The 24,833-nt window shown below is 42.5% G+C and overlaps 3 protein-coding genes and 1 long non-coding RNA gene across 5 annotated transcripts; 1 reads left to right on the top strand and 3 right to left on the bottom strand.

Annotated features, from left to right (window-relative positions):
* The first annotated feature begins 240 nt into the window (after nt 1-240).
* LOC135606773 (uncharacterized) lies at nt 241-5,131 on the top strand. The gene is made up of 2 exons (XR_010484962.1): nt 241-824; nt 4,878-5,131. It is a non-coding gene; the product is annotated as an uncharacterized LOC135606773 (long non-coding RNA).
* A 2,598-nt stretch (nt 5,132-7,729) lies between these two features.
* LOC135606768 (serine/threonine-protein kinase 54-like) lies at nt 7,730-11,653 on the bottom strand. The gene is made up of 6 exons (XM_065097954.1): nt 11,070-11,653; nt 9,850-9,971; nt 9,394-9,590; nt 9,064-9,238; nt 8,223-8,357; nt 7,730-8,158 (listed from the first exon to the last, which is right to left on the bottom strand). Exons 1-6 carry the CDS (start codon nt 11,314-11,316, stop codon nt 7,946-7,948), a joined length of 1,089 nt encoding a protein of 362 aa, XP_064954026.1. The 5' UTR covers nt 11,317-11,653; the 3' UTR covers nt 7,730-7,945.
* A 1,462-nt stretch (nt 11,654-13,115) lies between these two features.
* LOC135613027 (transcription factor bHLH162-like) lies at nt 13,116-14,614 on the bottom strand. Its single transcript, XM_065109929.1, has 3 exons — nt 14,333-14,614; nt 13,706-14,023; nt 13,116-13,441 (listed from the first exon to the last, which is right to left on the bottom strand). Exons 1-3 carry the CDS (start codon nt 14,468-14,470, stop codon nt 13,373-13,375), a joined length of 525 nt encoding a protein of 174 aa, XP_064966001.1. The 5' UTR covers nt 14,471-14,614; the 3' UTR covers nt 13,116-13,372.
* A 3,789-nt stretch (nt 14,615-18,403) lies between these two features.
* Nucleotides 18,404-21,755, bottom strand: LOC135606756 (protein NUCLEAR FUSION DEFECTIVE 6, mitochondrial-like). 2 transcript variants are annotated; one of them, XM_065097939.1, is made up of 3 exons: nt 21,532-21,755; nt 21,044-21,171; nt 18,404-18,677 (listed from the first exon to the last, which is right to left on the bottom strand). In XM_065097939.1, the coding sequence occupies exons 1-3, from the start codon at nt 21,693-21,695 to the stop codon at nt 18,658-18,660; spliced, it is 312 nt and encodes a 103-aa protein (XP_064954011.1). In that variant the 5' UTR covers nt 21,696-21,755; the 3' UTR covers nt 18,404-18,657. The 2 variants fall into 2 exon arrangements, with proteins under 2 accessions (XP_064954011.1, XP_064954020.1); XM_065097948.1 differs by having other exon boundaries at nt 21,044-21,162; nt 21,532-21,747.
* Nucleotides 21,756-24,833: the final 3,078 nt, after the last annotated feature.

Below are 24,833 nucleotides of genomic sequence, written 5' to 3'. Positions count from 1 at the left end.
AATATTTGAAAGTGTAGATATGTTAAAGGATAAATAATTATAGAAGGTAATATGTAATTAACCCTATTAATTCACATAAATATAAATTTTTTATTATTTTTAATTTTTATTTATTTATTTTATTTTAAAAAACTCAGAAATTGACTAAAGAAACTGATTGTTCGTTCATATTGCAATATTATAATTATATTCCTTCTTTTGTGATATAATCATATTGGCGTTTTACTTCATTTTTAGTGTTTTCAAAAGAATATGCCATATTTTAAAGAATCCAATATTTGGAACCCTTATTGTATTATATTCAATAATATTTATTTAGGTTTTCTGGAGTGAGAGCGTCGATTCAACTCATGTTCTTCATTCGTTATGTGGGCCCGAGGAAATCGTCCAGCATTCTCTTCCCTCTTCCATCGATCTGCCTTCCTTCCTCTTTTATACATTACATCACATCACGACCACGCCGACGGCCACCACTGGAATATCTCGCTCTCGTTCGTTCTTGATCGTGCTCAGTTGCCCTCTCTTCGCCAGAGATGGTGAAGGAACCTCTTCAGACTGATTGGAAGGAGATGCTCCCCGGAAGAGACGACGGCGGAGGTCGAGGTCATGGCCGCAGCGCCTGGCGGGAGGGACGCCGCGCCGGCGGAGGCGTCGGAACTCGCGCATCTTTCCGATCACGTGCTGCGGGACAAGATCTAAAGGGTGCTGAATCATCTCTCGTCGGATATTCGGAGCCGGCTGGTCGATAGCGGCGCCAAGTTGAGGGCCAGCCTCCGCCAGATGCAGACGAGCTCGATCGGAGGAAGTTGTCCCATGTTCCCGAGGTACGCTTAATGGTTCCGTTGATGGATGTGTACGCAGACTGAGAGGAGAAAGGATTTGAGAGATTTTGTGCCTGATGACTATGAAGGGAGAGGACGGGGATCGGAATCTAGACTGTGGTAGACGACAATCGGATTGGGAGAATAAGAGGAAGAGTGCGTCGTCTGGGTTTTAAGTTCGGTAGAGCGTTAACGACAATGCGAGAGGATAGGGTTCGGGATCGGAAGTTCTTGAAAATATAGGGTTTCGTGTAGCAGTTTCGTGAAAAGAAGGTATCTTTCTGGTTCATTACTAGAAAGTTATATGAATTGGTGAATTACATAAGTTGATCATCGTGGACTCGAACAAATGACGGAAGGAGGTCGTAGCAAAAGCAATGGTTTGCTGTTGATGGCGGAAACATCGGTGACGACTTTGTCAGCCCGATGTGGTTCGGGGCGTGTGCACAAGTTGGACGAAGTATCGCCGAGATGCTCCTGAAGGAGTTGGATGGACTGGGGTCGGGAACGGGTTTCCTGATCCAAACCTTCGGACAGTACGTTAGCTGACCTTGAGGACAAAAGTAGTAAAAGATGGTTAATCAGTCAAAAATCCTTTCTTACCATGCTATGAATAACCTTTTATACCCGGTGTTACGGTAAGTAACTTTTTTAGCCGTGGCGTCGGGGCCGTCGCGGCTTGGTTCGGGTCCGGAAGACGGTGATCTCCGTGGGGGCGCTCCTCGAGCCCGCTGGATATCCGAAGGCGGTGATCTCCGAAGGCTTCGCACCTGCACAAAGGTCGGGTCGGGGTGCTCGACCCGACCCCTCCGACGATCCAGTTAGAGAAAGATGTGGAGGGGGTTTAGGAGGAGGAGAAACCTCCGTGTGTTGAGTGTGCGATTCCGTAGGGGTTGTGTGTCTCCCCCTCCCTTTTCTCTTTAGAGTTTGGGGGTATTTATAGATGAAGTTTGATGTTACCTGACGTGGTTGTCTGCAGGGCAGGACTGTACCTTCGGTGGCGTCTGACATTGCCACTGGGGTTGCGTGGGAGGCCGAGCTGCCGCAGGGTATGGCGAGCCTCGGGCAGTGTGTCGCTCAGGGGGTTGCTGTCATGGCGTGTCACATCGCCATTTTGACCCCTATCACCCGGTATAAGTAGTAAAGATGGTTAATCAGCCAAAAGTCTCCTCTTACCATACTGTGAAAAACCTTTTAGAATGGGTAGAAGAGGAAAGAATATTCCTTGTAATGTTCTAGAGGGTGCAGTGTAAAACTGCCTCACTTGTCCTTATAGGTGCGAAAGGGAGGCAATTTATAATCGATGTGTCGGACTTACGTCCACATAGGCAAACAAAGAGAGGGCAGACTCTGTTTATGCGCCTAACACGACTGCCACACATGTGGACATATGTTGGTTGATTATCGGCCCCACTCCCTCCCCCCCCCTAAAGATATACTTCGGGAGCTCTCATAGGAGGGATTTGAAGTGTGACATATGGTTTATCCGACATGTTAAGTTTATGCTTCTTCAATTGGTTGCATCAAGCGGACCTCGATGGGGGTCAAGGACACTCGACCTTTGCGTGTCGGGCGAACGCCAATATTAGGTCAACTCTGATACCAATTTATCATAACCCGACCTGATGGGATAACTGATATGTCAATTTCGTTAAGCTCAAACCATTCACCAAAATGATTAAGTTGAAATTAACATTAGTACACCCAGTAGACCCTTATAAATCATTTTAAGTTTCAATATACTTTCGATGGATTTAACCATGGTCTCATAGTCTAATTCTCTTTGTTTTTCTATGGCAAACAATTTTCTCTTTTGTTTCACTTTGGTTTTTCACAATTGAATTTTGTGATGGTACTTATTTTACTTTGGTTTATTTTGGACATTTGTCACACCACCAGAGCATACTAAATGTGCCAATTGTCTCGAGCAAGGAGTGTCATGCCATGACGTGGGGTTTATTGATACTTCTATGTCATGATGCAATTCAATGTCAAATTAGTTGGTATTACCCTGTGCTGATTGTCATTTGCCAAAATTTGACCTAGCCACATTAATAACCGTGGCATGCATCTGCATGGTGCTAATACCTTTCTCGTATCCTATGTTTTAAATTTGCTGAAATGTGTAATCAGCATGAATTTCCTTCTTGAGAATTGGTACTCGGTCTTGTATTGTGCTGGGAGTATAATACACCCTTTGCAAGGTAGTTAGCTTGTATCGGTTGACATGAGTCTTAAGGCTGGTGCTATACCATTCCATTTTGTATGCAGAAATAACTATACAGGCTTATTCTTTACAGATGTGTATAAATTATGCTAAATTTCCACTTAAATGTCAAGCTCTATAACTCAGTGTTACAGCAAAGGGATTACTCTAACCTTCATTTGAGTCACCACCACCGTGCTCGTCTTCATGCTGAAGTTGCAGTGTCACAGTTTGATTGCATGCTGAAATAAGTTTACAGGCTTATTCTTTACCACCGTAGATATGTTAACTACTGAAGACGTAGTGAAATGTTTGCACCCACCACCTGTAGCTGGTTCATCCAACTCCATGTCTTCCATTGTTGTCGAGGTTAAGCTTGTTGCTGCATCTGCATCTAATGCACCATAGACAGAGTCAACCAACTTGCCGATTGGTCGATGACCTATTTCCTTGTAATGAATTGTTGCTTTACCTGCATGTGCTTCTTTCTCATCTTTCTTTTCCTTCGGTGCCCGTGGAAGTATTGCTGCTTCTTTACCTACCATTCAAGTCTAATTACTCTAAGCTGGAGATTTACCAAGACATTAGATTCACCTTCACTTGATGAATACAAATAGCATTCACCTCCTTGAAGTGACTCGATCGCTTAGCTGTGCTTCCTCAAATGAAAGAGGTATACTTGGAAATCCACCTGTATCAAGTGCATCTTAAACTCCATAGATAACTAAGAATAGCCTCTATTGACATATGTACAAGTAGAAGCTGGCAGATTTCCAGAATAAGCCCAATCTTGTTCCTATTCTAAATCTCTGCCCCAAATCTGCACCTGCTTGTTGTGCAACTCCAGCATATGGAAATTAAGATGACCTGATCCAAATTGCAACTCCAACCAAACTTTATCTTCATCTTCAATCATTGTGCGTGTTTCCAATTCAAAAGCCACCAACAGGTCAACTTCTGCGAGCAGTTCCAATTGTTCAAACCTACATCTCTTAATCAACTAATATAGGTAGCATGGAGTCATCATGCTTCGAAATTCATTGCCATTAGTGCACAAAGGATAGGTCAAGGATTGGTATGGTCTTACTGCAAACCAGATGAGAGGAATTCAGTCGAACACCTTGTGAGTTGCATCTTTAATCCCAAGCATAGCATGTGTAGACTCTTAATTAGAACGCTAAGCTGAAGAGACTAGTGAGTACAAGAGTTATCTTTGCGTGCATCTTTAGATAACACAGCTAAGCAGAAGAGTTTCCTACAGTTCATATATATTTAGAACGCTAGCTTGCTAATGCAAGAGTTGGCATGTATGTGATATGTATTATTAGAAGGCTTTTGTTTCATTTTCTGAAAGGAACATGTACAGTACAGCTGGGTTCTAGCAATCTCTTGATTCCTTCATGAAAGTGACCTCCTTATCTCTTGTTTCTGCATGTGTGTGTATATGGCATTGCCTTCTGAAACTGTCGCTTCTATATATACGTCAATGAATAAGAAATTTCTCGTAGTTATAATAGCTCAGAATGTCACGTGCTAGTGACTATAATATATCTTTGTAATGTGAGACCAGTGCACAGTAATTTGAATTTACTGGCTTAATAGATATGGCCAGGGCACAGAATAGCAATTCTTGTCTTCTGCTTTGCTTTTAACACTTTTATGAAATCTAACTTTGTCCATAAGAACCAATGTGAGACCAGCGCACAGAATAGCAATTCTTGTCTTCTGAGTTGCTCTGCATTGCTTTTAACACTTTTACTAAATCTAACTTTTGTTTAATTTCTTGATGATACAAAGTTAGGTAGCATTCACATTCATGTTTGTATATGTTGAGCAGTGGCTTGTTTTAGGTACCTGCAAAGGCCCTCATCTGTGGCTGAATGACCAAGAGGAGACTATCATTTTTTCAATACCTACTTTTACAAGAAACTTAAGGAAGCTGTTTCACTCGAAGGATCATTTTTTTAAAAACATGTTGAGATGATGATTTTTGTAGTCTGGTTTTGCTAAATTAACTAGCTGTTTTAAGTATGGCAAGCCTTTTCAAAGACCTCTTGTGAACATCTACAAGAAGACTTTAAATAATGATCCATTGTTTTTCGAATTATTGTGTTTATTCAAGCAGAATCTTTATGGTTTTTCAGTCAAATTCAACTTTCTGCCGATTAGGCTCTTGTAGTGTTTAACAACATTCTCTGTAGTTGTGCAATTCAGCTTCCTTTGATGAATACCTGCTTGTCATATAGTAAGCACCCCATGGTTCCTCTTGGGCAATGCATTTTATGTTCTTTATGTCTGTTCATTATTTCTTTTGCTTGAATTTGTATTTTTACCTTAGGTATGACCAAATGGTTTTGGTCTGGGAAGATGATCAACACAGAGAGCAGGCGTGTGTGTGTGTGTGTGTGTGTGTGAGAGAGAGAGAGAGAGGCAACAAATGCCTAAATTGTATATGGTAAAAAAATTATAATCAAATATACATGTATTAGTTGCTATGAACTGCCATGCTGTGCCCTATTTTTACAATATTTTCCATGTCATTATACCCATATCTTGCCATGTACATGTCATGTTAGTGTCCATGCTTTATGTATGGTTTTGAACTCTATAACATGAAATATGGGATTCTCTATAAACCTAATATGCAGAAGCTAATTGCAGATATTTGAAGCAGGAATGAAACTACATAAATGAGAAATCTCTTCCTCTAGATCTTCCTAGTTCAGAAAAGATATGGAGACATATTTCATGTAGAATTGACAAGAAAAAAGTCATGGTAAATCTCTGCTATTGAGCTAGGAGAAATTATTAAGTATCTTTATCGTCTATTGCCTGTTTATCATGGCAGTTCCTATACTGTTTCTGCTATTTTGCTCCATCATAGAATGTAATTTTTTTATTTAGTTATACATCAGAACATAATATGTTGAGACAAGATTCTTGTGTTTCTTACCATTTTGTTGTTCTGTGGTGAGTATTTACTCATTTTCAAACCTGATATTAGTTATGACCCCTTTCTTAAATGAGATATAATAGTTGTCTTTATTCATGCAGTTGCTGATGCTTCCATTTTGGTGTATGAATAATCTGGGTGTAGGTGTAAATGAAGTTTACCTACAAGTGTTGCATGCACTGTATCATTTCTGCCAAAGTTCCTGTCCAAGTGTGTGTGCATGTGTGTAACCATTTCAAGAACATCTAGGCAAAACTTGGAATTGTCATGAACTTTAGAAGGCAGATGTAGTTAAGTAATATTATCAGGATGAAAATTAGAGAACAAGATGCTCAGTGTGGGGGTGTCGTAGAATGAAAAAATAGTGCATTAATTAGTATTTAAATGATGTAGAAGATTAGAGATCATGTGGCTTCTAGGTTTACTAGTACCAGTGATTTATTAATATTACTGTTCATAAGTTAATAAAAGGAATAATTTGAATTAGGTTTTATATGTTGACATTATATACTTGTGTCTTCAACCTATGCTTGTGTTTCATTCTTCTCTTTTGTGTCTAGTACACTACAAGACATTAAATTAGACATATTAGCTCCATGAGAGCTAGCTGATATTTTAGGAGTTTACCCACGGAAGATGATGGACATGAAGCTTTGATTGATTGACAACCTATTTGATTGACAGACATGATGCGTTGGAATCAGCTTAGTAGAGGCAGAATCTGGAGGAACAATAGTGCTGTAACCAGCATCGTGGTTCATTGATCTTTCCCTCACCACATCAAGATTATTTAAGCGACGCAGGAAAGCAGCAGGCCCTGGAGGAACAAACAGCAAGCATATGGCTCTTGGTTTGCTCTGTAATAATCCCAAGGGGTGGGGTAGGAATGCCTTCCAAACATCTACTGTGGCTGTAGCAGAGCCATTTTCTATGTGCTCGACGTTTTGCTTGATGCATGCATGATAGGGGGGACAGAGACGCTGCTGTATTTATTATATGCAGGTTGGTTAAGCAAGCTTCTCCAGCTTAAACAGATATGGTGGTGACAAAGAAATGGCGAGCTCGATGAGAAAGCCTTATCTATTATGCTCTTGTATTCGTCATATCGTTCGGACAAGGTTATTAAAGCTGTCAAGTTGGCTTCATGCTGGAATGGCACGTGCCTCTGCGACCACACAAGCTTCGGCCGACGCACACCATGTACATGATGCGATCGGAATGTTCCTGTGGGCATTTAAAGGTTGGCCGGACCCACCCACCACCGCCCACAGGATGATGGTAGCCAAGTACATGATGCGGTCTGAGGCTTCGAATTAGTGGCACCCAAACGCTGGCCATGTCTCCTCCACTTCGTTCTCTGCCTACTTCACCGTTCGAGGCCATCTGTGGCAGGAGGCCGCCATAAATATGGCGAGTTCCACCACCTGTCTGCCCAAGGCCAACATCCATACACACAAACGGCGATAGCATTTCGGATCACCGTCGGGACCTCAGATAGAAGTTATTATGTAGTTCTTATCGACAAGTTCCATCAAACAAGCAAGCAGCTCGGCGACAGAGAATACTTAAAAGACTCCATGAATGGTAAACACATTGGATACCATAACATGATGGTTAATGCTACACGTCCCCACCTTTGTCTGCCTGACAGTCCTCTTACATGAGTAATTACCAGCTGCCACTTGTCTCTGCAATGAAAATGAAGATGCAGCCTTGTGCTTCTTCATGTCCACATAAGATGATAGGCCATAGAAGAATATTAATGCGTAGGTGTGGTAACCAGAGTACAAGTGAGAAGCCAAGTTATACACATGAAGATGAATGTCTTTACATCATCACATAAAGAACATACTCTAGATGCATTGCTATAATATCTCAGCTCTGCATCGACATTTGCAATTGATTGTGCAAATTGCTGTGTCTCTTCCAAGTTTAAACATCCCCAGAGCAATGGCTTGCAGCCGATCAAGGGCCTCGGTACCTGCCGAAACACCCGCAACATCCCTGATGTTGCTGATCTGGAGGTATCATACCTCCCCCCTTTGATGTATCAATGGCTTCCAACATGGCTACCACTTCATCCATCTCCGGTCGTCTGTCAGGGTTTGCATCCCAGCAGGTTTTCATCACATGTGCCAGAGAGCTCGGGCAACAGCGTGGTATCTCTGGCCGCAAGTTCTGCGAATTTAAGGATGATCAGTTGTGATCCGACCAGCTGTTGGACTTTGGGAGAACTGCATACCTGCCGCACGACTGCAGATGTGATCTCGGAAAAGCTAAGGTCAGGATATGGCATATCACAGCAGTATATCTCCCACAGGCAGATACCAAAGCTATAAACATCACATTTTCGATTATAAGGGTTGCCATTAAGGACCTGCAAATGTGTCACTACCATGTTACTGCTTCATGGTTAAACAAGACAATGGAGTAATTAAGACAAACCCTTATGTCACTGAAATGTAATCTTTAACAAAGAACAGATTATGCTGTACTTGTACCGAGCTACATTCATTTCACCTCCCTTTTCACTCGTTCTTCTATCTCAAGGAAAGCTCCATTTCGATTCTTCTCTATTTTGTCCATCATTTTGTTTGTGTCTGTCTAGATGAATCTTTAATCTTTCTTTATCAACAAACCTAATAGTTCCCTAACAAAATTCAGGAGAAGCTTTCTTTCAGTATGTTTTCTGTCAGATTGACTTTTTCTTCTTTTCTAGCAAGCAATCATACATAGTGCAGACAACATGCATACATCATTCTGTTATCTGTGTATACAGCCAGGAACTAACTTTCACATTCATATATGTGTCTAATTATTTCCTTGTTACAAGCGTCTAAGTTAAGACAACCTAATATGTCATCTTGATGCCATGGACTCAAAGAACAAAAAATATCATAGCATGCTTATCATAAGCAAATCTTTCTTTCAAGACGATGTATTGATACAACACACAATCTAAATGAGTTAATCTTTAATGATTATGACAGCTCCACAAATAGTTCATGCTGCTGAAAAATGTACTGGAAAGAATATTGAGAAAAGAAATGATGGTGTTTAACATCACAAAAGGGATCTTATACCTCTGGTGCCATGTAACCAAGGGTTCCTGTCTCACCCGTCATGTCATTAGGATTTTGAGCCTCAATTCGAGCAACGCCAAAGTCAGCAATTTTCACTCTTCCTGTTCTATCTAGAAGCATATTTTCTGTCTTCACATCTCTGTGCACAATCTTTTTGGAATGAAGATAGCTTAACCTACAGATAGAGATGCAAATTGCACAAACAGATTTATTTTGCAAAGAGCTCTTTTAACAGGGATCAGAAGCATGAAAGTATTTATACATTCAAGCAGAAAAAATATGTGGTGAACTAAGAGCTTCTGAATCAAAGAACTTAAGACCGACTCTCACCCGCTTGCAAGATCCAAAGCCATCTGGACGACTATTTTGAAAGCTATTTTTCTTCTGTGGTGTTTTATAAGAAATGATTTCAGTGCACCGCCAGGGAGATACTCAACGACAACACAGCAAATATTGCTTGGCATGCTAAGATGACCATTTTCTGTTTGTATGTTAAGGTCTGTTGCTCCAATGGCAGCACCGATAAACTGCAAATAAAAAGAAGTTTAAAATGACATAATGCCACACAAACAAGAAGAATTAGTAGATAACCATATTAAAAAAGATGAATGCAGAGAAGATTTCCAACCAGATGACACCTTGTAAACCTAATCTTTCTGCTTAACATGACGGCAACATAAAAGAACTAAATACATCAAGCAAATGGACACGAAAAGCATATGACTCGGATTAAAGTTTTGCAATAGTTACAGAAATAATATCGTATCTTTACGTAACTATCTTTACCTTAGTTACATTGGGATGATCAAGCTGATGCCAAACTGAGACTTCTTGAGAGAAGGCTGCCCGCAGTGCCGCAACTTCAGCTTCCGTTCTGTTTCCGTCTTCGCCCCAGTCTAGCAACTTCACTGAGAGCAGTAAAAAAGATATCCTTTAACAACTAGCAAAAGAAGTGCAGCGTACACGCTGAATGTGTAATCGTCTTCAAATCCATGGTCAACATGCAAAACTCAAAAAAAAAAAAAAAAAATCTTGCATCAAAACAAATGAGCAAGAGGGATGTGGTTTCCGGTGCTCACTCAGGTAAACCCCAGAGAATGATTCTGAAGCAAAACACAACTTTTATTAGTCTGTTTTACATATTTAAGTGCCTGCTAATGCTGAAACAGATGAACTACCATGCATCAAACACACACAATGTCAAACTCAATCACCCCAGAGTGCATAGCATATCAACCATTTCTTGTCATCATTTGTCAGTGCTACAGCTTTCTGTTCTGCTTTAGATATCACAAGACCAACACCCACGTCAAACCAGTAATAGTTGTTTAGTTCGGTTCACATGAAGTACAAGGGAGAAAACAACTGATGCAACAAGTGTCACGGAAAACACTCCACCCAGCATGTGAAGTCACAGGCAGGTTTGTGGCTACATCAATGAACAATAGCCTTTATAAGCCCAACCGGGGCGTACCAAACCCCAAAAGGTGAAGCATATCACCCGGCAAACACAAGAGCAGAGACGTAAACAGAAAGATCATGGTATCACAAATGGAAATTTGCATTTGAATCTTCTCCAAACTGATGACGAGACAAGTAGGCATACTTTTCCCCTTCATTTCCATCACTACGTAAAGGAACAAGCAGAGTCTGTGCATCGTAGAAAATACGAACAGATTCAGCAGGAGACGGAGAGAAAGGGCATAAGTCTAAACGGATTCCACAGAAAAAAAATAAAAACAAATAATCTAGAAAAAAAAAGGGAATTCTTCGAAAGATGATGAAGCACTTCGAAGCAATTGAATTCAGTAGATTCGACGCAAGACAAAGAGGGGATGTCTCGAAGAGTTCGAAGGAAATCACGAAACGAGAAAATTCGATGAAGCAAAAAGCCCTAATCGATCGCCAAAAAGATCAATTTTCGGCAGTAAAACGCAAGCATTATTGGACAGAGAAGACCAAATATGCATCGGAATTCCTCCTATCTCTCCGATCTCTTTTTTTACCGGCGACGTCCTGGCCGTCGTAGACCCCACGGTGGACGGTGCCGAAGGTGCCCCTGGCGATTACCCCCTTGATGAGCAGCTTCGATGGGTCGATCTCCCACTCCTCCCTCCGCCTCTCCCTCCTCTCCTCCTCCTTCCTCTTCTCCATCGTCCATGCCCGGCTGAGGTGCCGCTCCAGTTGCTCGTCCAAGCTCTTCAGATCGATCTGGTCCGCCCTCACGAACCCATCTCCGCCCCCTTCCTTCATCTCTCTCTCCCCTCACTCACTCCTTTGCCGCCTCTAAGGCTACCACGCAAAGCCAAAAATATGGGATCTTTATAAGCTTCTCTTCTCTTCTACTCTCACCTCCTCCTCTACTGCATCTTCTCCTCCCCCCATGCCACCCACTTGTATAGGCTACTTCCTCTTCTTTCCATAAAGACTTTCTTCTTTCTTCGTCTCCCCTCTTGTCACTGCTATTCTACTCTCTCCGTGTTTGTCTCACACACACACCACACACACTTTCTCTCTCTATGGTTCCATTTGTGCACATGGGTTGCCTCTCTCTCTCTCTCTCTCTCTCTCCCCAATCAAAGCCTGTTTTATATATTTCCCACCTTTCTATCTATTATCAAGAGTCCATGATCACAAGAGACATCTAAATCCATCCTCTTGTGCCTCTTCTTCTTCTGCAGTATTTTTAGATTTCCTTCACGGCTCTCCTTTGACTCCAGACTTACATCCACCTTCCGTGCCTCCTGAGACATTGACCTTCCTGCCTTATGTTAGCATGCATGTGGTGGTCATCTGAAAGAGATTGCGGATGTAATGGTGGTGGACTCTGCCATTGCGTTTGGACTCGAGACTAGTGAAATGATCAGCCAAACCAAAACTATATCTTCATGATTTATACAAGCCTTTATTCATATTTCTCTTTTGTGAGCCAAACTAATTTTAGTGAGTATCATTGTATGCCATCATCCCCACAAGAAATAGAAGATCACATACGTGTCCGCTATAATGACGGCCCCGATGAAGATTCCATGTACAGTGAATTAGAACCCTGCATTTATAAGTCATCAAAGATATCTATCATGTATGATTCCACATTCAGGCACCTTGATTGATCGACCATTAATGATGCAAAGATTTCTACAAGGATTTGGGAGAAAGACATCAAATCAGAATCCCTTTATCTGTACCCTTTTCGAGTGCATGGTTGAAGGGGTTATATGTAGAGGATGATTCCGAGACCACATTCCTCTGGCTGCGACTTTTGGGCATCTTCATTCCAAAAAAATTGCAGCAGCAGAAGCAAAGACCGATCGTGTCACATTTACCTATGTAGTCAACCATTAATAGTCGATCGACGTCTGCGTGAATCACATTTATATTTTTAGACTGTTACGTTTGGAAACATATTTATATATATTTTTTGGAAATATATTCATCTATTTTGAGAACAGATTAATACATCAGTATATATTTATTAAAATTTTAAATGCATAATTTCAAATATTGTGTGCCATTTTTAGTTAGTAACATTAATTTTCCTCCGATCCATCGAACGTGAATATATTGTGAAAATATATTACTGATTTGCAATTATGTTTATAATATTATGATAGATAAGCTATTTATGCACGAAACTATTAGAGTCCGTTGACGAGTTCTTCTCGAAGCAGTTCGGGCTGGAAAATATATGTGGGCTCAATCGTCCATCTTGTAAACTGGGCCTCCGAGACATAACCGGGCCGGTTCCTGGATCGCCGCCGCCAGCCGCCAGCCGCCCACCGGGAACACGTGAGGAAGCGCCGTCAATTTGATGTCCCGATTCCCGGGGTAGCGACGAAGAAGATGCAGGGGGATGCGCTCACCGTCGATGATGGTAAAACGACGCAACACGGAGCATTTGATGACTAAAAGTTTTCTATTTAAGGGTTTCATTCTGCCGCCAGTTTTCTATTGAAGGGTTGTCGGATCGCCGACACGGTCGAAGAAAATGTTTGGTGAGTACGAGGAAGATTCCCATACGAGCGCTAAGAACGTGTTTAAGAGAACTAAAATGCCACTGAAACAAGAGAAGCTTCCATTAGTCAATAGTCTGCAGACTACAGAGGGTACAACAATCGTGCAAGCTCCAAGCATCAATCTCAACTCAAAAAAAGGAAAGAGGAAAGCAGTACGTCTGTTCGTGGTGTTGGGATCATCTTCTTCTTCCTCCTCCGACGAAAATGATCCATATCAATAGCAGTCTTAAAAAAAGTGCATGGTACACGTCCATATGTCCTCAGGAATCTGGAAAACCATGTCTCCTAGATGATTACTTAACCAGCTCCTTCAGTCTCTCAGATACCCTCGTAGCCTCCAAGCCAATTCTGGTGCTGACAGCCTGCAAACACAGGTAATAACAGCTCATCACACATGTAGGTTAAATGCTGTTGGCTAACAGGAAGACCGACACATCCTGATCGATTGGAGTCGTAGCTGCAAACACAAAAAAACCATGTTTTTTTGGGAAGGATTTCATTAACCTAGGTAAGGTAAGGTGTCCTGATCCTATAAACAAAATCCCTTGCCTGGACATAAATCATCATCTGCCTTAGCTCGAGCTACCCAAACTAGTAAAGAGCAAAGAGAGAAGGATCGTGATCACCTGCGAATGTATTGTGTGGTAGATCTTGTCACCGACGACTGAGAAGCTACCATGGATGACTTCGGCACCTTCTTCCTCGAGAACATTGATCACCTCATGGAACATGAAGCTCTTGTTCACACCACTTATCAGAAGTATCTCCAGGTTCAGATCCTGGTATTTTACTTCAATGATTGGCAATAGATAGCCCGTTCCCATCTCATTTCTGGCCGCGCTGGTCTGCACGAGCCTTCTCTGCTTCAACTTTTCGATCCTTGCACGAAGATATTTGATGTAAGATGTGGCTTGATCCAAGTTGTCTTGCTTTGTCATTATATCCTGTAACTCAATAGCAATTCTTGTATTATAATGTAGCAGATGATGGAAGAAAAGTAGACAAGTCCACGACTTTTATCTCAGGACATACAATTACTGCAATTATTTTGTCCATCGATTATTAGTTTAAGAATACTTTGTGAGAGGAAGGAATGTCAACGTGGATGATGGCGATGACGCATTCTGAGATCAATCAAATCATGTAAGAGAAAGAAGAAAGAGAGAGAAACCCATTCATCAGGCAGTAGGGTTCTGATGGAGATAAAACATCCGAGAAAGAAATAGAAGCGCAGGAAGAAGCAAGATGCTTACCTTTGCCGTGGTTCTGTGTTCCGCGGGAATGATGGAGGAAAGCTTCAAGTACAGGGTCTTCATGTGCAGTCTCCTATATTTTTCCGCCAGCTTCCTCTCCAACTTAAGATCTGCTCGACCACCGTGACAGTTCCTCATGGTATCTCTTCCTGTTGGCAATTAATTATCTCTGCAACTCTCTGCACGCACCTTGTCTGATGATTCCTAGCGCCCGGTGAATATATAGTGGGTGGAGGAGCCGTGTTTAGTGTGGCCGAACCAGGAAAGGAGGAGAAAATCTGTGGTCCGCTGCCGGGTTTGGGAGGATGAGAACAAGAGAGAAGTGAGGAGGAAATCTGTGGTCCGCTGCCGGGATTTAGGAGGATTAGAGAGAAGTTGATATCTGATAAATTTTTTTTCGAGGAAATCTTTTTATTCTGTCGAGGAAAATCTCTCTCATAATCTATATAAATAGGAGAAAGACATGTTAATATATTTAAACTAAAGCTTCTTTAATAAAGTTTCTTCAATAATTCTTATCTTCTATTCCTCTTCTGCTGCAGCTTTCTTCTCTATTGTAGCATCGCTGCAGCTTCCTCCTCTGCTGCACCTCTATTGCAGCTTTCTCCTCTGTTGCACTTCTGCTGTAGTTTCCTTCTATGCTATAGCATCGTTGCAACCTCTTCTACTGCAGCTTATTCCTTTGTTACATACAGTATTGCTATAGCTTTTTTCATTGCTGTAGCTTTCTCTTATGCTGCAACTGTCGTCGTCGTCGTCGCAACCGCAGTAACAACAACAACAGCAGCAACGATTTGCTCTTGCTCTATTCACGAAGCCTCTGACTCGTAAACTGTTTGCTTTGCATGAATCCAAAATTGATATCCTTGACAGAAGCATCATCTTATGGGGGCATGATAGCAAATAAGATTTTCTCAACTATATGAGGAAATCTCTCTACTCTGTTAAGAGAAATTCTTTATTCTGTTGAGAAAAATTCTTCCTCTTATAAATAGGAGAGTGGACAGTATTTAAACTAAAGCTTTTTCAAAATTTCTTCAATAAAGTTTCTTCAATAATTCTTCTTTTATTCTTTTCAACTGAGCCCGAATGCGAAAAATGATGGAATACTGACCGGCCAAACATTTCAACCAAAGCTGGCTCACGTCTACACTACACACTCCGCTCTCGCTGTCTCTCCTTTCTGGATCCGATAACTAACCAAAACTGGCTGTTTTTTTATGCTGATTTGGGTTTATAGGTTCACAGTGCAAATGAATCGAGTAATTTCAGTTAAATTCACCTCTATGGTCGATCTGAATTCATCATTTTATCGTCCTTCTCATTACTATCTGATTCGCTTAAGAACTGCATGCTGTGGCAATCACTTGATGTTCATAATCTGCTATATCAGCACGACAACGTCTTCTCTGAAAGCACAAGTATCGGCTTTTTGTTGGTGGATGTTGATAGCTTTACCTTTGCAGTACCACACACTTGTAATCACGCAAGGTTAATGCTTCGATTTCTAATCAGTCGAGTGCCTTTTTGTTGTGCAATGAAGTCTGCGAAGACAAGGCCACCCTCGTAGCCATTGTTGTCCACCGTGGAGTGTACGAGATCCGAGATCTGCAGGGAGAGACCATGAGGCCATGTTCGATGATAGCCGACCAGAACAATTGAAGCCCGGGCCCTGTGAATACACGCACAGGTAGAGAGCTACACAGAACCCCCATTCTTCTTCTTCGTCTTCCTCTTCTTCCAGATGTGCCACGACTAACACGTTCTGGATTCAAAACATGGATCCTCCTCTTCCTCGAGCCTCCTTGACGACAAGTGCAGGAACACTCGTTGTCATTACGGGCTCGACGAATCTCCTCGAGTGAAACCGAAGAAACCAAGATCACTTACAGGTAATGAGAACAGTTCCCTTCTGTTCCCATACGTTGGAGGTATTGGATTTTCTTTCAGAACACCAAAGGGCGGAATAAATGTGCATCTTGAATCCATGCAGCTGACGTCTTCTTCGATAGAGACTGAACTCAAATCTTAACGAAGATGGGCAACGATGGAACATCAAATAAATTCATTCGATGAAGTAAACTGCCAACAACTTGATTGGGGCTCTTAAGACTCACAGCTGTGCCCATGGCCGGAGCCCGGTGGAGTTCTCCGCCATGTGTATGTGCTTCACGGAGGAAGAGTCATCTCATCCGATGAACAGGACAAACCAAGTTGGAATAGTCATCTTATCCCACGTTTCTCTCTCGACAGTAGACTCGGTTCGGTACAGCTTCCGAACTCGGATACTGGGAAGCTCAGTGAACGCGGCAGTCAACCCATAATACGGGGAGATGCAACGAATAAAGACTGGAATCAGTCACTCGCACTGTAAACAGTAGGAAAGAATGCATAAAGGAGCAATAATTTCAAGAGAAGCGGGCATGGAGAATTCAGTCAAGTTTGGTGTGTGTGCATGTATTTGAATCCTTTTACTCGATTCGAGCGTTCAACCCTCGTCATGCCTCACGTATTATTTTGGCAAGAAGACTGAAAAGCTTTTAGTCGAACGTCATCTAATATATGATTAAAAGAAGGAAGGAGACAGGGCTATCCCCGACCGTTTGCCCATATGAATAAGAATCAGACAAATGATTACAAGTTATCTTCTTTTTGTTAGTTATGTAGAGAAAAGAGTAAAAATAGAATAGATTGTTAGAGGTGATTAAGGATTACCTCATCGTAAAATATTATCCTTTTTTGACTAGATATAAAAACTTATTTTTAATATAATAAAAAAAAGAGGAGATCATTTTGAATGACTTGCGATCATGAATTACTAACTTGAACATCGAAAGATTCACATGAGAATCAATATTTCTATTTCTAAGGGTATCTTTGATAACTGTATGCCTTATCAGTTAGATGAAACATCGGCATTAGCATCATTATTATCAGCCTTCGGAACAATCAAATCATCCACGATTGTACGATTCTTCAGCACAATTATTGGAGTCTCTAAAACGTGTTAATCATCATGTCCCCATCTCAGTACCAACTGTGGACTGCTGATAATTGTAGATGACAACATGTGAAGCCCCCCCCCCCATCAGCCACCAATTATCAAACTTTGCCCATTGCCTTCACGCGTCGACATCTTGTCATTGGTATGTCACTTCTTCCGCTCGGAACCTCACATTCGAGTCGAGGAATAGTAAGCTTAATTCGCCGACATTCTAGTGGTGGAAGTGACAAAGCCGGGTGTTTTGGTCAGTCAGGCGATTCCCAATTGCAATGATGTAAATAATTATTATAACACGCTACTTGGTGCCTACAAATGAACTGCCCAAGAGATCCCTCAACAAGTTCAATCACTACCTCCGCTGGGTGTGATCCTCCGGAAATGTGAGAGCTTCAATTGATGCTGATGACCACAACCTCGCATGAACCAAGAATATGCTGTCCAGTTGAGAAGTGCTATAATTAGTCGCAACATCTTGCAAGTCCTCAAATCAGTCTGACTAAAGTTGGATGCTGCTTTCTACCTGCATGTTTTGCTGAAGGAATCAGAAGAAATGGGTACATTGATAAGCTTGTGGTCACCCACTCTTTTTCTCAACAGCAGAATTGCACAATATCATACAAAAAAGTGTGAATCAGCATGCCGTCTACTACATTTTTCGCTTCAATTATTATCTCGACATCTGTTCATCCTTCTCCAAGCACAAAACACATTGAGGTGCATGATATTAATATGGTTTCGACCTATCCAAAGTAGGAAACAAAAAGAGCTAAAACCAAAACTCCAACAAGCTTGACTATTATAACCAATCAAACGACTAGAATGACAGAATTAAAGGTTTGATGGCTGACAGACTCATAAAATAGCAATTGATTGCTTATCTAACTTACAAACATCATAATGTTTGGCCAGATGACAGCACCTCAAGTAGCAATGTTGTGTTAACATTTGCGCATCCGAATGAAACCTTGCGCATCCAAATATTAAAAACACGCGTCTAAAAAACGTGACTGAAACGTGAAACAGATAACAAAAAGGAAAACAGCTGCAGATGGATGTTCCTGAGAATATGATAAAAAGTTTCAACCACTATAAGAATGACTATGCCAGGAGGTTGCGACACACTTTCATAACACAAGACCAGAAAGGAATTGTTGAGATATTTCTGGTATGCTAGAATTGAAATCCAACGTAACATTTATTTTAGAAGAGAGAAGAACCAAGATCATCGTTTAGAGCAATGACGCCTTCTAGTAAGCACATTGATCAAGAATCAAACTCAGCAATCCTCAGCACAGCATTTGTTTCAAGTTTATCTCTGATGTCATAGAGGCGTTGCAAATCCTACAAAAAGTTATCATGTTACATATGCAAAGCAAATAAAATATCAGACAACATTTCACTAACACAACCAGATGATTTACATGTTCAAGTGATGATAACAAAGGTTCATAACATAAGGTGATGCATTGTTCAAGTGGAAAAGAAAAACTCAGCAAGGTAGATATATTTGGAATTTAACAGGAGTAAATATGATTTAAACCAGCAGAAGTCACTCATTGTCCTGTTTGTTAAGCAACAAAATAAATGACTGTTCATAAGAACAATGCCGGGTTAGGAACATTAGAAAAATGTTTCCTAAAGCAATAGAGTCAAATTCATGATGAAGTTATTGGAAAATAGAAGAAGCACATGCCAAATAAGTACAATGATAACACTAACACTAATTTATAACCTTAAGCAAAACATGGCCTATAGAAATGACCGTAAATAGAACCAATGATAGTTATAGCAGAGATGCAGAAAAGCACTGCCAATGCTAGCAAACAGAAACCAAGTGTTGCTTGTCACCATAAAACATGGTTCCATACTACATAGTTATGTACCACACTTATCGTGCATGCTAGTTACAGTGGATGCATATCAACTTTCTCACTTAAAACGGTCCATATTATTCTTGGACTGATCTGATCTGGCTGTTCGTTATAGAGATGGGTCTTGAAACCCCCAAAAGACTGACGAACACCAGTCAAGTACCAAACAAAATAAATTTCTGATTATTTCAAAACAACTCAATCCACCATGATCCAGTTTGCTTGACCTGACGTTTCCATATTGAAATTTTATGCTGTACAATCCATCTCGAACTTTTTCCTGATTCTGCAAATACTGCCATATAAGATCCCTCACGCATGACTCAGAAATTGAATAAATTGGTGAGGCTGGCATAACATTTCACCGAGTCAAAGGTTGACAAGCATGGATGAAGCTAAAACTACACTGCTGGATAGATTCCCATAACAAATCAGGGATGAACAACAAAAAATTCACGAAAAGATAAGGGGAAACAAGGGAGAGAAGAGACAACAGTTCAGAAAGATATGGGCTGGCACACTCAACTTTTATCACATTACATATATCAGAAATTCCAAAATATCAATCAAGCTACAGGAAATCCTTATTTGACCTTTATATTATATGGACAAATATGAGCAACAAACAATACAAGAACCCCTCTATTAAGTATGATGATTGGTGCCAGTCCGATACTAATCCTTTACTCCAGAACCAAATAAAAACAAGAGTTTAACACTTTTCTTCCATTTGAGTTCCGACAAACATGCCACAGTCTATCAAATGATCAGGACTCAAATAAATATATCATGGTACTCAAACAAACAAGTTTAAGAACTCTGTATTGGAAGCATCTGATGGCCACAAAACATATCTGTTTTGTTTGGTTTTTGAAATTTCATAGAGGAAAAATAAAATTAAGTTTCTAATTTTCAAAATTCAGGCAAAACACTTCACCGAATAAGGGGGTTAAAAGAACAAACTCGAATGAAGGTTATGGGCATACAAGCTCTCAAACCCAATGAATAAGAGGGGGTTATGGGCATACCAAACCAACAGATAAGGGGGTTAAAAGAATTTATTATTCTAGTAATCTTTAGAACTCTGATTTGGATTTGAGAGTTCTTCTTTGGTATGCCCATAATCTTCTTTAACCAAAGAACAAACTCTCAAACCCAAAATCAGAGGTCTGAAGATTACTAGAATAATAAAAACAATATTACACTGGACCTATTCCTTACAAACAGAAAAAACCATAAGACTCCAATGTAACTGATCAAACAGCAGCTAGGAAAGTTAAAAGTTTGTGGTTGAAAATATATCCCATCACCTACTGTTTCTCCTAAAAATTGTGTCTATAATTAGTTGATTTTTCTGTCGAAAAGTTAAATAATGTGATAGTAACCCTGCAAACAGAAAATAAAAACAAACAAACAGAAGTCCTGAGGGACCTCTACAATTATAGAAAAACTAAAACAAAAAAGTATGTTGTGTTAAAATATTCTATAACAAAAAAAAAACAGATAACATCTTTGAGGTCAGTTCCAATTCATAACTAAACTGATCTAAAAGTATATGTGGGACTTGAGAAGTCAGGAAGAATATAAAGAAAGATCTAAACTTGCTAGATTTGAAGTATCTGTCGTAACATTTCAGACAAAGTAAAACAAGTAAACTAACTAAAACTAACCTAAGCAAAACAAACACTTCTGCTACAACAAGTGATACCGTCATAGTCTCTCAATCCAATTCATGGAATCAAACCAATTATGTTTTAAAGTAAAACAGGCAAATTATCATATAATATTTGCTAATTATGATGAACTACAAAAAAGAAGAGAGGATAAACGGATTACCTTCTGAAAGCCAAGTCCAGCCTCCAGGCCTTGCGGAGAGCATAGAAGTGAGCAATGCCGTGGCAGTAACGCTGTGAAAAGGCATCAGAGACTGTGCACAACCCAACTCAACCGCGGACCTGCGGGACCTAATCCGTCAGCAATGCAGACAATTCACATTACAATAACAAAGATACCACTTTCGCCACACACAATCCAACTATAAAACAAGAACCCACAAAAAATATTCAAATAAATAGAAAGATGATGCAAAACGAGAAGAAAAAAAGAATAACAAAACTTCGAAGTTCTTAATTCTGAAAAAAATTGACTGCGTTGATGATCCAAAAATAATTCTAAGGGTGAGCGCTTCCACATGGAAAAAAGTAGATTAGTAAGTACAAAAGATGTAAACTTTTCCAGATCATATCGCCCAAATTCTAAGTTAAAACTAATAAACGAATGGGATAAGATCGAAGACGATGGCGAAAGTTGCGAGGGAGAAGTACCTCGAGATTCCCGAGGGACGCTTGCGGCGCGAGAGCCGAGAGAAGGCCCGAGTTGGAGGAGAAGAAGATGGGAAAGCTCTCGAGGTGGCGGCAACGGAGATCAGAGAAGAAGGGATGCCACGGCATGCGAGGGCTCTTCGTGCGCCGCCAATCGCCGCCGCCATGTTTACTTTTGGCCCTCTTCTAACCTCCGCTATTTTGCCGTTGCGTAGTAGCAGTCACTGTTCCACCGATGCCACATTGACATGGTGGACAACCACGATGCTAACGCCGTATGGTTGACGTGGCTCATGGTATATGACAGTCTTTGCGTAAACAAGGATTCTTCAATCCATTTCACCATGCTAACCTGACATGGCTCAGTCGGCTCCTAAAAATAATTGGTGACTTCATCGAAGCGTCGCTAATCTCGACCGTTCAAGTCAAACTTCCGTACGATACGTTCACGGTTGATTAGTTTCTCCATAGTGCAGATTGAATATGATAATATAATTAATTAGTGAAGTTTGAAACTCGGTCTTTTCACAAAAAATTCTCTTATATTTTTAAGTTCTTGTCTGTATCAACCAGCAAATGATTTGATTGATTATCTTTTATTTTCTTTAAATTTCCAATAATCCAATAAAATTTATAGCCTTCTTTGTTTATATAAAATTTTACAGCATTTAAAAACACCGAATGTTATTTAAGAATATACGTTTTATGAAAAAGGTATGGCACCGTTAGACACGTCATAGCATACTTTAAAAAGCACTACAGTATTATTAGACTATAGAATATGCACAATAAAATGGGAGATTTTGATTTACTCAAATAAATCCAGAAAAGAACCAATTTTATATCATGGATGAATTTTAATGATTTTGGTGAAATCTCCAAATCATGGAATCAAGGGATGTGCATGCATCTTGGCATACGCATGAATGTGCTCTGATAAGGGTAAAAATGACGATGTCACACGCCATGACATCAGCCTGGACAACACACTGCGCGAGGAAGTCGGCATCAACACCTAACTCAGGCTTGGTTCTTCACGCAACGCCAACCCCATGTCAGACGCTATCAGCCTGCCTCCTGCAAGTAGCCACATCATGTAACATCAAACTCATCTATAAATACCCTAGAGTTCTAAACGAACAGGGGGAGGAAAACAAGCACAACACACTCGAAGGCATCTCTTCCTCCAAAACCCTCTCCACATCGCAAACTTGATCGTCGGAGGGGTCGGGCCAAGCTCCCGGCCCGACCTATGTGCAGGTGCGAGACGGTGTCGCCTCTTCCCGGCGCTACGGCGGAGCTTCCTCCCGACCCGACGTCCCGACCTGAACCACCGTGCTCGGCCGCCGGGAGACCCCAAGGGACGCCGCTCGAGATCCCCGACATCCGGACCCCCGAACCGAGCCGCGTCGACCCCGAGGCCACGGCTTAAATAGTTGCCCCCCGCAATATTTTGGCGCTAGAAGGAGGGCCCGAATGTCGAGGGATCCTCAGACTGATCCCGACGAACCCCCCGTTGAGGGATCGTTCTTAGCAGGAGCGTAGGACGTGCGTCCCTTGCGTGACGGGCCGCGGGCTGACGACCTCCCCGCAACCTCGGAACGCTACTGGCGTTCATTGGACAACTCGGATCTGCTTCCGCCCGAAGGCGCTCCGAGCGTTCCTTCGCCGGTGTCGTCCGAGGCCTTTCACGACCTCGCTTTTCAAGTTCGAGCTCTGACGGATATGGTGCAAACCATCATCCCGCTCGTCCCTCAACCGGCACCCCCACATATGACTCAGCCGCTACGGCAACAAGAGCCGCCCACTCGAGCCCACATGACGCTTCTGGAGCCTTCCACTTCTCCTCGGGTCAGACCGACCCCACTCGGGGATCCAGTAAGGACAAACCCGAGCGGCCGCTCGGAGCTCGAGATATTATCTTCGAATTCAACAGACTCCCTGCGAGCCCAGCTACACTTTCTTTGGCAGCGGCTCGACGAACTAGAGAAGGAGTTCCGCAACTCGAAGGGAGAGTCGGGGTGGACCCATACCGAGGATCTCCGTTCGCACCAGAGATACGAGATCACACGGTTCCCCCGAACTTCTAGCTCCCTTCTCTGGATGCATACGACGGCTCCACTGACCCAGCGGACCATGTCGCCACTTTCCGTGCCCAACTAGCACTGTATGGAACGTTTGACGCTTTAATGTGCAGGGCGTTTCCCACTACCCTGAGGGGTCCAGCCCGCACATGGTACGACGGCTTGAAGACCGGAACGATCAGTTCCTTCGGCCAGCTCGCCAAGGACTTCGAGCTCCACTTCGTAGCCCATGCCCGTCCAAAGCCCTCCGCGGCACTGCTCCTCGGACTCAAACAAAGAGAGGACGAGCCCCTCTCACATTTCGTGGATCGCTTTGCCACGCAAATCCGATGCTTATCGGACACTCACCCCTCTCTGTTAGTGCAGGCATTTATGATAGGCTTGCGACCTTCCAAATTCCTCTAGTCCCTCGCGGAGCGACCTCACACGACGGTGCCGGAGATGCTCCAGCGGGCTAATCAATACATCGCAGCGGAGGCCTGGGCGGCCGCGGGGAGAAGGGACGACCTCCGACCGCGGGCTCCATAAGAGAGGCCAAGCATTCGCGGTGGCTACCCGATGTACTCATGAAAAGAAATCTAAGCCCCGCCTCAGTCTCTTCTGAGCGAAGGTTCAGTATCTGCCTGACCCCCTTTTCTGCTCGCGGTTGGCCCCGGCTTAAACCCTTCTGAATCTAAACCCCTCGGCCATGGACTGCCCGGGTCCACCTCAGCGCGGCCTGCCCGCCTGAGTTGTGTCCCTCGGCCATGCACTGCCCGAGTCCACCTCAGTGCGGCCTACCCGCCTGAGCCATGTCCCTCAATCGCAGTCTGCCCGAGTCCATCTCAGCGCGGCCTACCCGCCTGAGCCATGTCCCTCGGCGCAGTCTGCCCGAGTCCACCTCAGCGCAGACTATCCGCCTGAGCCGAGGGACCCCGAGTCCACCTCTGCTCGGCTTGCCCGACCGAGTTGCGCTCCTCGGTTACATGTTGCCCGGGACCACGCCTGCACGGCTAGCCCGCATGCGCCGTGCTCCTCGACTGCGTGTTGCCCGAGACCACACCTGCGCGGCCTGCCCGCCTGCGTCGTGTTCCTCGGCTCCATGGCCTCCGAGGCACACCTGCGCGGCCTGCCCGCCTGCGTCGTGCTCCTCGGCCCCATGACCCGAGACACATCTGCGTGACCAGCCCACCTGTGTTGTGCTCCTCGGCTACATGTTGCCCGAGACCACGCCTGCGCGGC

Source organism: Musa acuminata, chromosome BXJ1-2 (genome assembly GCF_036884655.1).
Source record: "Musa acuminata AAA Group cultivar baxijiao chromosome BXJ1-2, Cavendish_Baxijiao_AAA, whole genome shotgun sequence".
In the NCBI taxonomy this organism is placed as follows: Eukaryota; Viridiplantae; Streptophyta; class Magnoliopsida; order Zingiberales; family Musaceae; genus Musa; species Musa acuminata.
The sequence above is the reverse complement of the archived record's forward strand: the minus strand, read 5'-3'. Positions and strand labels throughout refer to the sequence as shown.

What these genes read in the sequence shown, in the direction of transcription:
- LOC135606768 (XM_065097954.1), bottom strand. Translation starts at nt 11,316, where the DNA reads ATGAAGGAAGGGGGCGGAGATGGGTTCGTGAGGGCGGACCAGATCGAT. An exon ending in ATCATCCCAATGTAACTAAG is followed by an intron (nt 9,591 to 9,849) that starts GTAAAGATAGTT and finishes TTTTATTTGCAG; the next exon opens with TTTATCGGTGCTGCCATTGG. An exon ending in TTGGTTACATGGCACCAGAG is followed by an intron (nt 8,358 to 9,063) that starts GTATAAGATCCC and finishes ACACATTTGCAG; the next exon opens with GTCCTTAATGGCAACCCTTA.
- LOC135613027 (XM_065109929.1), bottom strand. Translation starts at nt 14,470, where the DNA reads ATGAGGAACTGTCACGGTGGTCGAGCAGATCTTAAGTTGGAGAGGAAG. An exon ending in AACACAGAACCACGGCAAAG is followed by an intron (nt 14,024 to 14,332) that starts GTAAGCATCTTG and finishes ATTGAGTTACAG; the next exon opens with GATATAATGACAAAGCAAGA. An exon ending in ACCACACAATACATTCGCAG is followed by an intron (nt 13,442 to 13,705) that starts GTGATCACGATC and finishes CTGTGTTTGCAG; the next exon opens with GCTGTCAGCACCAGAATTGG.
- LOC135606756 (XM_065097939.1), bottom strand. Translation starts at nt 21,695, where the DNA reads ATGGCGGCGGCGATTGGCGGCGCACGAAGAGCCCTCGCATGCCGTGGC. An exon ending in CGTCCCTCGGGAATCTCGAG is followed by an intron (nt 21,172 to 21,531) that starts GTACTTCTCCCT and finishes CTGACGGATTAG; the next exon opens with GTCCCGCAGGTCCGCGGTTG. An exon ending in CTGGACTTGGCTTTCAGAAG is followed by an intron (nt 18,678 to 21,043) that starts GTAATCCGTTTA and finishes AACTTTTTGTAG; the next exon opens with GATTTGCAACGCCTCTATGA.